Source organism: Mus caroli, chromosome 6 (assembly GCF_900094665.2).
Source record: "Mus caroli chromosome 6, CAROLI_EIJ_v1.1, whole genome shotgun sequence".
In the NCBI taxonomy this organism is placed as follows: Eukaryota; Metazoa; Chordata; class Mammalia; order Rodentia; family Muridae; genus Mus; species Mus caroli.
In genome coordinates, this window is record NC_034575.1 from 4,975,525 (window position 1) to 4,990,336 (window position 14,812).

A 14,812-nucleotide genomic window follows, 5' to 3' on the forward strand; every position below is an offset into this window, starting at 1 on the left:
TCACAAGCAACTTTATCTATACTACATTCCTTTCCTAGGTTTGCTGGTGTCAAACCTATTTATTTCTTCATGGCTCTAATATAGACTGAAGATCAGCCTAGACAGACAGCCTTGTGGGCTGAACAGCTACTGGACTGTTGATACTTCCTTTGAGAGACAGCCATTGTTGAACTAGCCAGACCAGAGCTAGATAAATACTTGCAAGGCACTCTAATAAATTCCCCCTTTCAAATATACACTCATTCTGTCAGCTCTGTTCCTTTCGGGAAGCCCGACTGATAGTGTAATCCTGTTCTTTCCCTCAGAAACTGAGAGCACTCTTGAAAAATAGAAGAGATGTTTTGGTTTGGAGAGCAAATGTCTCCCCAAAGCCCCATGCTAAAGACTAGTTGTGTGCCTATAGGAAGTGGCAGGACCTATAAGGAGCAGAGCTCAGTGGAAGGAAGTGTGCCCACAGAGGACATGGCCTTGAAGAGGTATTAGGAGCCCAGCCTTCTCTCTGCTTCTAGGCTGCTGTACAGTATACACGTTTCTTCTGTCAGGCACTTCTGTCACAATAAGCTACCTCATCTTACCACTAATAGCGAGGGGGCTGAGTGACCCTGAACCAAAAATCAACCTGTTTCTCCTTGTAACTCTCAATGGCTGCTGGAGTCACAGAAAGTTGACTAATTTGATAGACTTCATACTTTCTCAAATCCCTACCCATGAACTCAGAGACCCAGTCACGTCTCAATTACAAAAACTGACAGACATCTTGCCTCTGTGGAGCCGCTCAATGAGGCAAGCCAAGGCTCTTCCTCTTCCTGTAGTTTTCTGGCTGTGCTAACATAAAAATATGCCTTGGTATCATAAAGTGCTTCAATATTTGAGTGAAAACAGATGAACCTTTCATAATACATATGACCAAATTTATGAAGAAACAAATTTACTTATTTATTAAATTACATCCTCAACCTGTATAGGTAAAAAAGAAAGAAAGAAATAAAGAAAAAAGAAAGAACGAAAGAAAGTCTTTCCCCATTAAAAGAAATTAAAAAATCAGAAAACATCAGCTTGTTTCTTTGCCAACACCTGATAGCAGTGTTCTGGGCCACACGCCATCTGGGTAAGAACAGAGATGTTCTAATTCTAACTTTTGAACCCAAGAGTAATGATGTGGTCCATTGTTACTACTGACCTCTTAAAAAAATCAAGGTATTGGTTAGGTGCGATAAAATGCACAGCTTTGGGATGTTTCATTCTGTGAGTTTAGGCACTTATATTCAAAGAAAACATTTCCATCTTTGAAATAGTCTACTGAGTCCTGGAAGCTATTAAAAAACTAAACTTGAACATAATATTTATATATTAACTTCTCAATGTCTTGCATGTGTATATAAGGAGGGTAGAGGCCAATGTTGTATAACTTCCTTTGTGGTAAATCCTATTTTAAAATTTGACTTGATTTGTCAATACTATTGTGTATGTATGTATGTATGTATGTATTGTGTGTGTGTGTGTGTGTATGTGTGTGTGTGTATGGTGTAACATACTGTGCAGATGGAGGTCAGAAGATAACTTGAGGAGTCAGTTCTCCCTAGTGCAATGGGTTCTGGGGATCACACTAGTGCTGTCAGGCGTGTACAACAAGAATTTCTACTCACATGAGTGCTGGAGATCTAACTTCAGGTCCATGTGTTTATGCACCAAACATTTCCACAGTCCCTAATAAAGCTTCGTATGGGGACTTAGTTTCTGGGCCAGCAGAGTAAATTAGCCTTCTGCAGGTCATCCAGTGTAAGAGCACTCCATGACAGCTTGCATATAATTCTCATGTTCTAACTGGTCAACCCACTCTCTCTACGAATCTGTACCTATATTAATGTTTTTGCAACAGAAATCCCTTGGGTAGACAAAACACTAAGTCCAGATCTGCTGGATGCATAGCCTATGACAGCAGATACTTAGATGAAAGCATACTTGCATCAATAAAAGTGCTGCTGCAAGGACCTCCAGATGTTTAAGAGAGTAGTAAATTAAGTTAAATATCAAATTACTATGTCTTTAAGACAGGTTCTTGCTGTGAAGCCCAAATGGGTAATCCTCCTGCTTCAACCTCCTGGGATTACAGGACTACCACTATGGCAAGCTTTAATTACTTTTTGGATAAATGTTTGTATTTAGTAGATTGTTAAAAAAAAAAAAAACAGCTTCAGGTTCGAATGGCTTAAACTGTATTTACAATACAAATATCAGAAAAGACATTTCCTCTTTCTACCCTGTTCCAAGGTGAACCTTCAGAAGCAGCACCCCATGGCTTCTATTTCACAATTCCCAGTGGCAGAGAGAAATGGTCGAGAGCTGAGACTGTTTGCACTAACATACATAGAGTGAGTATTTACACAGTCATTCCGTTTGAAACTGCGCCTGGGACAGGCTGGGGGCACAGTGGTGAGTAAGAGCTAACTTGGAATTTGACCTCTTAGTGGCAAGGAGGCAGGCAAACAAACTCACACCTGAGACTTTTTCCAAGGACTGCGCACGAGAGGATTTAGCCCCACCTCATAGTGCATTACCCACCAGAGGGGTTTCTGTTGCAGAAATAAGTACTCTATATGAAAGGAAGCCAGGCCCTGTGGCAGTGAGCAGTCAGTCGGAGCCAGGGACTTTCACCTTTAGGATGTGAGAACTATGAGATCAAGTCAGTCAAGGAAAGATACAGGGCAAAGTGTCCAGGCAGAGCACGGAAATGGCTTTGACAAGCCTGAACTAGCTGGTTATACCGAGAGATCTGAGAAAAGACCTTAGTGTCTGTAATGTGGTGTGAGTAGTGTAAGAATGGGAGAAAAGAGAAAAGGGAAAAGAAGGGGAAAGAGAAAAAGGGAGGGGAGGGGAGGGGAGAAGAGGGGAGGAGAGGGGAGGGTAGGGGAGGGGAGCCCAGGGGAAGGAGGCAGAGGTCAGGTCTATCAGGAGCATTCAGGTACTAGGCTATCAAGACATGACAAACACTCAGTCAATACTATGCATTACTGGAATCATATCTAATTTAACCCCCATAGTAGCTGGAACAAGTAAGGATTCTTGTTACAAAGGCAACAGTAGCTCAGATCCCATTGTGCAGGGCAGGGCATCTACGGTCTCAAGGCCAGCCCATATCTCCTAACAAAGCTTTGCAGCTTTCTCTGGATCTGCCTCTGCCCTCAGATTCATAGACACAAAAGGCCATCCTGTATAACTGACAGCTACCCTGTATGTGCTTTGAACCATGGCTAAAGTTTCAAGGCTCTTGAGAAGGCTTGGAAATTTTGAGCTTTTAATCGCAGCCCCATTAATGTTCAGCTCATTAACTTTAGCTGCCATAGTAAACTTAGAGACCCTATAGACTATCATCCATTGACCACACTATTATTTCCAGTGCCCTGTCACTCACAGAACTGATGTTTGCTTTCAAGTTGTAAAGAGAACTAAAAGCAAAAATGTTCAGCAAGACAATAATGCAGCAGGCCTTTTATTCATCATACTAACCCAGTAATCAACCTGATATTAAAACACTTGCTACACAGATTAACTAAATATCTGCTTAGTTAATGCATTCTAGAATTTTCCATGGCTTAGTCCCAGTATTTCTAGAATCTACTTTACAGGTCATTTTATTTATTGTTAACTAAACATTTGCCTGGCTTGAGTGTTCAACTGTGGTTTCTGAAATGTAACGAGTAAATCTTTGATTGTGCTTGGCATTGCAACAAATGCTTACTTAAATTTATGATATTTCATGCATTCCAACTTAGTGCTTGAAAACACAACCCATGAAGAGAGGCATGCAAGGGGGAGTTTTTAGATTAAAATATATGGAAGTACTGAACTGACCTGATCCTAGATGTTCCTCACGAAGGTGGCGTTGCTGGGTCAAGCTAAGAGCTATGGAGAACTTACCTCTAGCTTGGCATCCAGGTCTGCGTCAGAGGCTACCACATGCTCATCTTCTTTCTTCCCCGTGGCTTTGATAAAGGCCTGCTTGGTCTCCCAATATTTCTGCTGCATCTTATTGACAACTGACTTATCTTGAGCAAACCGGTCCTGCAACTCCCAGGAATAACTGTTAAGAACAGTAGAGAACTATCTTACTCATGGTTTTCAGAGGACTTTCAAGGACTGAGATATTAGACTACAGAGTATCTTAGCTACATATGATGTTCTAATGTACATTTACATTATTGATAAACATACAAATGCTCTCTTATGGGGTTATTATGCCATGGAAATCAATGAATTCTAACTTACTTCACAATTTTAAAAGTTAGAGTTAGAAAATTCTTAATTTTGTAAGAATTTTAGAGGCAGGTAGATTTCTGAGTTCGAGGCCAGCCTGGTCTACAAAGTGAGTTCGACAAAGAAACCTTGTCTCAAAAAAATTAAGAATTTTATTGAATATTAAATTTGGAGTAGAAGCTGAGGAAGCAGCCAACCAGTGACTTGTCCCAACTTGAGTTCCATCCCATGTAACAGAGCCAACCCCAAACACTATTAATGATACTCTGCTATGTTTGCAGACAGGAGCCTAGCATAACTGTCCCCTAAGAGGCTTATCCAGCAGTGGATGGAGGTAGGTTCAGAGACCCACAGCCTACTGAGTTCGAGTATCTTGTGGAAGAGTGAGGGACAGAACTGAGCAAGCCGAAGGGGTCCATGACACTACAAGAAGACCTACAGAGTCAACTAACCTGGGCCCATGGGGGCTCATAGAGACTGGGCCACCATAGGGAGCAATCAGGGGCTCGACCTAGGCCCCTACACATTTGTAGCAGATGTGCAGCTTGGTCTTCATGCAGAACCTCTAATAATAAATGGATTAGGGGCTGTCTAGGTCTCTGTTCCCTGTCATTATATCCCCTTCTCCCTACCTAGACTGCCTGCTTGGGCCTCTGTGGGGGAGGATGTGCCTGGGCCTAGATGCCCCAGGCAGGAGACATATTCAAGCGGTGCTCCCCCTTCTCTGAGGAGAAGAGGAAGGGGCAATATGGGGAAGAATTTATAAGGGTGCAACTGAGGAGAGGAAGGAGGGGGGCTGTGATCCATATGTAAAATGGATAAAAAAATACTATTAGAAAAAAATTAGTTCTGCTATTAAAAAATTATTATACAAAATAGATCCCTGTAGAAAGAATTTTTAAGAAAATCAAGACATTGAATATTGACAAGAACATACATGTATATCTTAGTTTGGACATACTCCTCCTGGGGATGAAAAAAGTGATGCCTAGGAAGCCTGCTAACTGACTGGCTCAGGCAACCTGGTGCGTCAGCGATAAGGACAGACAGCAGCACATCTCTCCACACCTCCATTACGCTGCAGTCGGATGACAGCAGAAGAGCAGATAAGGGGCTGAAAAATAGCATGTCTAAAATCTGCTACAGAGGCATCTGAAACTGTCAGACTGGAAGTCAGGGAGAAGAATGGTGGCTGTGTTAGGGGGTGGGGTGGGGAGTGGGGAAGGGAAACGTGGAGAATGCCTAATCAAGTCAGAAGGCTTCAGTTATGCTGAACGAGTAAGTTCAGGAGATCAGCTGCTACCTCTGGACCTTTAATTAACAATACTGACTGTGCACTGCAAACTTTCTTAAGAGTGTAGACTTGCTATTAATTGTTCTTAGAACAATAGAATCAAAAAATTAAATCCTACAATCTGTTACAGATCTCTGGGTGTTAAAAACTAAATTCTTCAGCATAAATGTTAAAAAATATAGATAGGAAGCCACTCCTTAAAAAAACTTTAATAAAAGCAGATAAAATTATGGAAAGAAGAATTAGAATCAGGATTGGGAATGGCACCAGATTCCATTAAAGCTATCAGCGTACCCCGAATACAGGTAGAAGGTTTGCTGTTGCTGCTGCATCCCTCCTCCTTGTTGTCTATATGCCACTGGGTTCAGTCTAGCTGCAAAGGCCCACACAGGGTCCCTAAAACTCCAGTCTCCTCCACTCTTGCCCATCAGCACATTAGATGTGCCAAGCTGATGTTACAAAGCAGGAGCTGCTTTATAATATTGAAGCAAAATGCCCGTATCTCAAACTTGATTTATACTCATAATTTGTAAGCTCATTATGTTTATGTACAATGTCAATTTACATGTTCGGTTTTAAAACATCAGAAAACATCACCTGTCTGATGACATCCTTAATAAATCTTATCTTCAGTGAGAGAGGTAGGATCATATGAGTGTGTTTACTTCTTATCTTTCTTCATTAGCAAAGAGATTTATTTTGGTTTCATATTAGAAAAAATTAGGCAAAACGTTTATACCATGTATGGAAAAACATGACATTTCTGCATAATGTACACAGTTAAAAGACTGGAAGGATCTAGCTCAAATAGGAGACTATTTCAGGAAAACGAGAATCTAAAAAAATGAGGTATTGGGTGGACTTTATATTGGATCTTTCATTCACCCTTTCTTTTTTCTTTTTGTCAATGATCATAGATCAACAGAAAAAAAAAGTTCCATTTGGAGCAGAAAAGAGGATGGTGCTGTAGAAATCTAGTAAGCACCCGTCACCTAACAAATGGGAACCTCAGGTTTCAAAATGTTAAGGATCTTGCTCAAAGTCACCCAGAATGAAAAACGAGCTCTTGCAATGTCTCTTCAACGAGCCACAAAGAGAAGTACTGAAAGGGCTTACCCAAATCTTGGGACATTCCAGTTTTCAAATGGCTAACTACTGAGCATGCCAGGAGATGTCAGTCACTGTGAGGGGAATGAGACAGAGCCCAGCTCACACACATACGTAGCAAGATGGAAGGACTATAATAAAACTATCTGGCTACTGCTGGGTGAGTGTCCAAAAGAACGCAAGGAAATAAAGTACCAGATCCATTTGTTAAATAATTTTGTAAAATTTACTATATCTTAAGATATAAAAAATTCTTTTGAAGTTTCAAGTATGATGGTATAGAGAGCTTTGACCCTGATATTTTTCTTGGTAAGAAGGGAAGAATTAAAAAGTATATTTTATATAGCCATTTTAACAGATGAAAACAAAACTACTTATTGGTTTTTCATGACACAAATTAAAGGGGTGAAACTTAACAGCATCCAAGTTGTTTGGTGGCTCACAGGTTCATCAAACTAAGACATACCAATTAAAGGACTTCTAAGAGGCTCACATGATGCTTAGATGTGTTATAGGCATATACATTATAGAGCTAACATGAATACCATGTCCAACTGTGATTGACTTCTGAATGTTCACAAGTGATAAAGTAGTGTCTACAATTTAATGAAACTGAATAGCGGATGATTGTGCAACCATTCTTTAGCCACTCTACATAACACTTTGCCTCCAACAGTGGAAGTTATAAGCAAGAAAGTAGCAAAAATGCATCAAGCTATTAGGTTATATGAAATGGTGGTAAGAAAATTATCCTTAGATTCCTAAGAGAAGGTTTAATATCCAAGTAAGTTTCTTAGCAAATACAAATGACATGAATATAATACTTTTGTTACTTGGTTTTTATTCCACACTTAGCAGAGATATTGAAACAAGACATACTAGCACTGGCTAGCTGGTTATTTACTGCTAAAGTCGCTTGATTGTTCCATTTCAGCCTCATTTACTGAGCACAAACAATGCCGTGTGCATTTAACATCATCCAATGTAGAAAAAGGCAACAAATTCCTTACCATTTGTGTCCTGACATGTCTTCTTCTCTGTTCTACTGCCGATGATTTGAGAAGGGGCAGAGAAAAATCATGATAGGATATGTTATATTAAACCTGAAATAAAGGAACAGTTATAAACTACGTTATAAACTATACATTAATTTGAAAAAATATATTTTCAATGTATCTCAGATCTAGCTGCATGATAGGGACCAAATACTATTCTACAATAATGTCAAATATTGGTGTCAAAAATGGTTCCAGCTGAGTACCAGTACAGTGAATATCCCAAATGAAGCATAGGAAATGAACAGGCATGATGGTGGTTATAAAGGCAGGTAAGCTTAAAATAATGAAATAATACTATATAGCATTGACACACACCAATATCACATGATTATTTTTAAAGGTAGGCTTCAATGTCTCTAGTACTCATCTTTTCTATAAAACATACAGTTGCTTGAAAATAAACAAATACCGCCAAATAAACGGGTCTAGCTGTCATAAGGCCAGAAAATGGACTTGCACCAACAGTGCATGTTAAAGCATTAAAATTACAATTATTATAAAGACATACATTTTGTGTGTGTGTGTGTGAATGCACATGCCATGGTGTTCGCATAAAAAAAAAAAACCAGAGGACATTGAGGATAAATTTTCTACTTGTGCCATCTGGGTTCTGTAGATCTAACTGAGGTTGTTAGGTGGGTAGCAAGAAGCACAACTCGCTGAGCTTTCTTACTGGTCCAGGCTTATTACCCTGTTCTAGTTAATTTTAAGTTAAGTTTATTTTGACTGATACATAAAACATAAAATTATACATTTTAATGGAGTGCATATGCTGTTTTATAGGGAGAGGGCAGGATATGGTTTGAGAGGGACGCAGAGTGCTTTCGGTTGTACATGGAATATCCTCATTGCTTAAGACACACGGTGAGTATTGCCAGGTTATGCCTGTTTATTACACTTGAATCACCTCATACTTGAGCTCTTAGAGAGAGAGATTCGTGTTGTAAAAACAAAGACAGACAAAAATCCCACCCCACCAAGACCAATGGGACAGAACTGGATTCTAAGAGGGCAGAAGCAGGGGTGATATATACATCAGGACAGTTATGTATTTTTAGTTCTTGAGAATATGGGAGTCACCTATGTCTTTGCCTCACCTCATGGAAGCAGGCCAGCCCCAGAGGCAATGCTCACCTGCTGCCCAACAGCAGTTCAACTTTCCTGAGAAACAAAGGGCCTCTGGCCCAACGTAAGACCTCTGGTTGCCAAGCAGGCATTTAGTATGTGTGCTAACACTTCTAGATGCCCTTCAGATCAACTGATCACTATAATTAGGCCAGTGTGGTGGCCAGCACCCTTAAAGTTACAGGAGTGTTTTCGTTTTTGTTTTTATTTTGAGTTGTTGATTGTTTCTCTTTAAAAATGTTTTAAGAGAATGGTATTGAGTATTTAAATCAGGTATTGGAATAAGAAGGAGGAACAGACTCTTCCTAGTATCTGAAATGACAGTAACTCATTGATACCTCTCTCTCTTCCTTATGGAGAGTATCCAAGTATTGAGTCAGGTTGCCTCAAGAACATTATTCAAGGTAAGTGCACTTTGTGATCATTCTGTGTATTCACAGAATAGCTACACATTCTCTCTCCCTCCCTCCCTTCCTCCCTCCCTCCCTCCTTCTCCCTCTTTCCTCTATCTCCTCTTTCTCTTTCCCTTTCCCTTTCTCTTTCTCTCTTCTCTCTTTTCTCTCTCCCTCCACTCCCCCCTTCTCACACACACTCCAAAGGTACATTCACTTAATACTCCCAACAAAAATCACCATAAAATGCTCCAAAAAAATGAAATTATTGTACTCCTTCATTGAGTTTGCTTTACCATGAACTGTTAAGGGATTAATACTTTGTGATTATTTTTTTGTTATTAGAGTAAAATATATTTAATCTCATTTTTGGGGTGTGTATTTGCAGGTGTGTGTGCATTAACATGTATATATGCATGTGTATGTCAGGAGCTGTCCACCTTGTTTTGTGAGACAGGACTTCTCACTGAGACCTGAGAATGACAAGAGAACCCCTAGTCTCTTCCTCCCCAAAGAGGGGATTACAAACATGTGCCACCATTCCTGAATTTTTATGTGGGGCCTGGGATCAAGCTCACATCTCTGTGGGCTGAGATAACTTTTTTTCATTTTTTTTTTACATGTACAGGACAGTATATTGCAGGAGACTGTGACACAACAGGTCTCTAAAATGTCTTTATCTTGCATGACTGAAGCCTCACCCCCAGCTGAACTGGCAACTCTCCACCAGCCCCTGTCTGGCCCTGGCAATCGCCATTAAACTTTCTGATTGTGAATTTGATAACTTTAGACACCTCGTTGTAAGTGTAACCATGTAGTATTTGTGTTTCGTGATTGGCTCCTTTCAATTTGCACAGTGCCCTGTAGCATCATAGAGTCCAATCTTCCCTCCCCTTCAAAACTGAGCAGCAGTCCATTGCATATATGCATGCACCGCTGACAGGTTACTCCCACAGTTAGCCACTATGAATACTGATGCAGTGAACATATGCATCATCTACCTCTCCGCAAGACCCTTTATTGGATAAGTATGACTTATAATCAAAAGTGGGATAGCTAACTCATATGGTAGTTTTTTCTTTTCTTTTCTTTTTGAATAGTCAACAACAGTTTCTGCAGGTCTCCAGGAGCACATCTGGCCCAAGCTTTCCACATCCTGGCCCTTCAGCATCCAGTTTCTTCAAAGGCCACACTATTAAGCACTAGCTGACAGCTCCTACGGTTTTAGTCTGCTATTTCCTGATTATCAGGGATGATGAGCATTTTTCTGTAGTTTTGCTGACAATTTGTTTACTTTGGTTAGTTTTGCTGACAATTTGTTTACTTTGGTTAGAAAAAGATCCATTCAAACCTTTCTCCATTTTAATATTGGACATTTTTTGTTATTGAGTTCTTTGAACATTACAGCTACATGGTTTGCAATCTTTTTTTCCATTCCATAGATGGTCTTTGATTCTTCTGTTGACTATTTTGCTGTAACATTTTTTGATTAATTATGGTCAGTAAACTATATATCCACTTTAGTTCTTTATACCAACAACAAATATCACTCATCAAACTGCCTCTCCTATACAGAATCCCCGAACATTTCCAGATTACACATTATACAGCAGTGTCCCCCAGTGTTGTGGCCAAGTCACTGCACTGAGCTATTCTGGGGTGAACTCTAGATTCCAAGGCTCCTCCCTTGCTGAACTAGAATTCCTGATCTAGGGTCTGGAGGCCTATACTTACAACAAAGCTTACATATTAATGTGATTTCTAAACAAACTAAAGTCTAAGAATCATGGCTAAATGCAAGGAAAACCATTCAGGAAATGGGTCTTTCTTAAACCAACATGGCATGGAGCAATAAATTTATGGGTGATCAAATAGGTTAAACCATGCAGGTATATCTAAATATCTCATGCTAGCGTAGCTACAGTCAGAGTCTGCATCTCTTTTACACATGTTCAGACACCACACACCAAAGACAACTAATAAGTATCTTAGAACTTCTAGACCTAACCTATCCCATCTTGCCATATCATTTTCTAAACTGACAGTGCCATTGTCAGTAGTTAGAAATCACTGTGGGGCTGATGATACGTTTCAGGAGGTAGAAATGTTTGCCTTACCAACCTGACAACACAAGATTGATCCCCAGAACTGACACAAAGAATCGACTTTACAAAGTTGTCAACCTACCTCTCCGCCCATGCCTCTCCCCTGCTCTCCCATATACCCACACCAATAATAATAGACAAAATAAAATTAAAACCATCATAAAGTTTCACCCTTTCATTTCTGCTCAATAGTTTAGTTAAGCAAACATTACTATGATACAGTAATTACCAAGAAACAGGCATGGCTCTGATATGAAGTGACATGACATCTAAATTTGCTCTGCCCAATTAAAAAAATCACTATTAGCTACAATGTAGTTAAAAATGATCTGATAGCCATAGCTTAAGAAAAAAAAGTCAAAGGTAATAGTGAAATTTAAAAAATTGATATTTAACCTAACATCTCCAAAAACACAACTCGAAAAGGTAATCAATATAAAATTTCCAGGATATATTTCACATTCATATTTTTGTAATAAGTCCAAGATATGCTGTATATTTTACCCACATATTAAATTTCAATTGAGGCTGGCCACATTAAATACTCACCAGCCTCCTGGGGTTAGGGATTACAGTACTAGAGAGGATACAATTAGTAGTAAGGACAGATATAAAAACATACTTTGGAGAATCAGAAGACATGAATTTGAACAGGCTCATATGATAGGACCAAAAGGCTGCACATCTGTGAATTCTTCTGCAAACACATATCATCACAAAAGAGAGCAAAGTCATCAACAGTAGCAAGTTGCTCCCAGACTTTAAATGATGTCATGAAGACAAGGCACCCGTATCTTAATCAGCCCACCTTGCCCGGAAGGGCATCTGTGTTTTGTCTTGTTTTTGTGTTTTGTTTTCTCAAGGAAGGCAAAGCAGCTCACGTATGATGATGGTGGTGGTGGTGGTGGTGAGGAAGAGGAGGAGGAAGACAGAGCTTATTCAAAGGCTCTGAGAGTTAATAATGAAGTATAAGTTTTAACTTTAGTAAAACAATCCTAGAAAGGTAGTAATGACTTCCTGGGCAGTGGGTTCTTGCTCTAAGACAGAGGCAAACGTGAGGATCGCCTTTGTGCTCAGAGGTTAGTGCCTGCCGTGTGCATGATCCTAAGACAACCACCCTAGCCCCCCTTGGATTTTCTGAGCTGCACTTTACCATGAGGCAGTATGTTTGTTTCACTGCCCAAGGTCAGGCATTAAAAGCCTAGCTTCTCCAACCTACTGCCTAAGGCTGAGAGGACATTATGCCTTGTGGGTAGAACCCAGGACAGGGAAGTGGGGGCACTTTATATTTTGTATTAGGGTTCTATTCATTCATTATGCCCATTTTCCTTCTTTATATAAGCTTTCTGTAGTGAGCTCTTGATATGATTCCTTGATTATGAACGAGTAAAAGACATTAACTACTCCACTTGTCTTTTAAAAATTACTTTAAATAACCATACAGTATAGGCATAAACAAAAGTCTTATTTTGTTTTTGTCCTAAAAGTCTTGTCTCCCCTCATCCCCCCAATAGTCTGAGGCTCACAGAATTCTACACACTGAAGGGGTCAGTCTAGCCTTGCTGCCTTGAACCACCATACTGGATTCTTCTTGACAACATGATATGAAAAAGGACATCTTCATTCCAAGCAGGCTGCCCTCAACTGTGATGAACACTTGCTCTGGTCTAGACCATTTTCCTATGAGTCTTCACGGCAGTGATGTCAGCTGGTGGCCCTTCTGATTATATATAAATTACAAGAAAATAAAACAATAATAATCTAAAGTTCTTGGGCCCACACTCAAGAAAAAAGGCAGGCTGATCACCAGTTTACACACTGGTGCTATCAACCCACAACAATATTTGAAGGCAAGTAGCTTCCTTACGAGGGATACTTTCTAAGTGTGTCATGTTTCCCGCAGAGCCTTCATGCTTATAATCCCCCATCCAGGTTCAGCAGCAGAGGGTCCTCTTGTAAACGGAAGGCTTTTCTGTTAGATGAAGGCCGTGAGGACAGAGACTGACTCCGTGGGTGTGTACCGAGCTTTATGCTACCATGCCTTGAACTACAGACTCAACATTCTAATTTTTCTAGTGTATTCAAAATGTATCCATTCTAGATAAAAATGTTACCATCTCAGAGCTCTTCAGTTCTATCATGCCCATCACCATTGTCTCTTTAGGAAGTGCACCACCTTTCTTTCTGTAACCACATACCATGTAGGAACAAGGTAGCCTGCTAGAAGTATCGCTTGGTAAGACCTCTCCTCTCTAACACCAGCATCTCTAGACCACATAGCATCAAATCTGCGGTGTGAATCTGTTCACATCTCAACAATCCTGAAGCTGGATGTGTGCTATGATCATCACTGTCTAGCCAAGTATTTGGCAACCACCTTTCTTTCTTCAAGGGACATAAACAGTAAGCCTCGCAGCAATGATTTCTGCATCTGATGAAATACAGACCCGCCTATAATTTTTAATGCTTACAAGGCCAGGGACCATCACTGTACATCCAGGTTGGTTAGTTTTCTCTGGCTCATGTGTCCCCCACTTCAAGAAAAAAAAGGGAAGGGGAGAGCTTTATTCCATAATGGAATGAAAGGCCTCATTTACAATGAAGCCTCTGTAAAAATGGCATATCAGTATATATCACGTGTGCATCCTGCTGCAAGGGAGACCTGAAGTCAGGGGACAGCCAGTGTGGCTTGCCACAGAAAATGCATGACAAGACAAGAAAGAGTCCAGTGCTAAAGAGACATGGAAGTGAAGGAACAGAGCTAGGGTGCTACATTGCTTCTGAGCCAAGTCTCTAAGAATTAATGGTTATGGTCTGGCAAACGGTATGTGTGTATCTGAAGGGAAATAAAATTTTCTGCAATAGAATTATGGTGTGTGTAACCAGTCTTAAGCCACTGGGCAGGTTTTAAAATCCGTTTCTTTCATAAGCCCAAACCTACATGCTCTGCAATCACTCTATAAAACTCTATTGTACCTAGCTTTTCTGCAGTTAGTTAGAACCACTAGTTGCTTTCAAATGACCTGAATTCAGCCTACCTTGAGTCCACTTCTCTGGTGTGTAACTTCAGAATGAATGTCAGTCCTAATACAGACATTATGGAATGAAGCCCTTTTCGTCTTGAAGTGGGGACATGTGAGTCAGAGAAAGTTAACCAGCCTGGGTGTGCAATGCTGGTCTCTGGGCTTGTAGAAAAGTATCAGGCGGTCTAGGTATCAAAGTAAAACTGAACTGAGTATCTGCAATTCATTTGGTAAGAGTATGTTTTCAATTCCTTTATCCTAGGTTTTTATCTGTCATACTCTTGTCTGTCAATTGTGAATTTTATAATTTCTTATAACTAGAAGTGTGTTTTAAGTATAAATATTAAACTAGTTTCAATGAGAACAGTGAAAAAAAAGAAAAGAGAAAAAATAGAAACAATTTCTTCAAGCATAATTAATTGTATTTCTGGTTTTAAAACCTTGGCTCGTCAGA

At 40.0% G+C, this 14,812-nt stretch overlaps 1 protein-coding gene across 3 annotated transcripts in view; it reads right to left on the reverse strand.

Annotated features, from left to right (window-relative positions):
• Ica1 (islet cell autoantigen 1) overlaps nt 1-14,812 on the reverse strand; it is a 136,922-nt gene that overhangs the window by 109,538 nt on the left and 12,572 nt on the right. For all 3 annotated transcript variants that reach the window (XM_021164674.1, XM_021164673.2, XM_029478827.1), the window contains exons 2-3: nt 7,666-7,758; nt 3,919-4,081 (exon numbers count right to left, since the gene is read on the reverse strand). In XM_021164674.1, coding sequence (XP_021020333.1) covers nt 3,919-4,081; nt 7,666-7,682 — 180 coding nt within the window. In that variant the 5' untranslated portion in view covers nt 7,683-7,758. The remainder of the gene's footprint in view (nt 1-3,918; nt 4,082-7,665; nt 7,759-14,812) is intronic.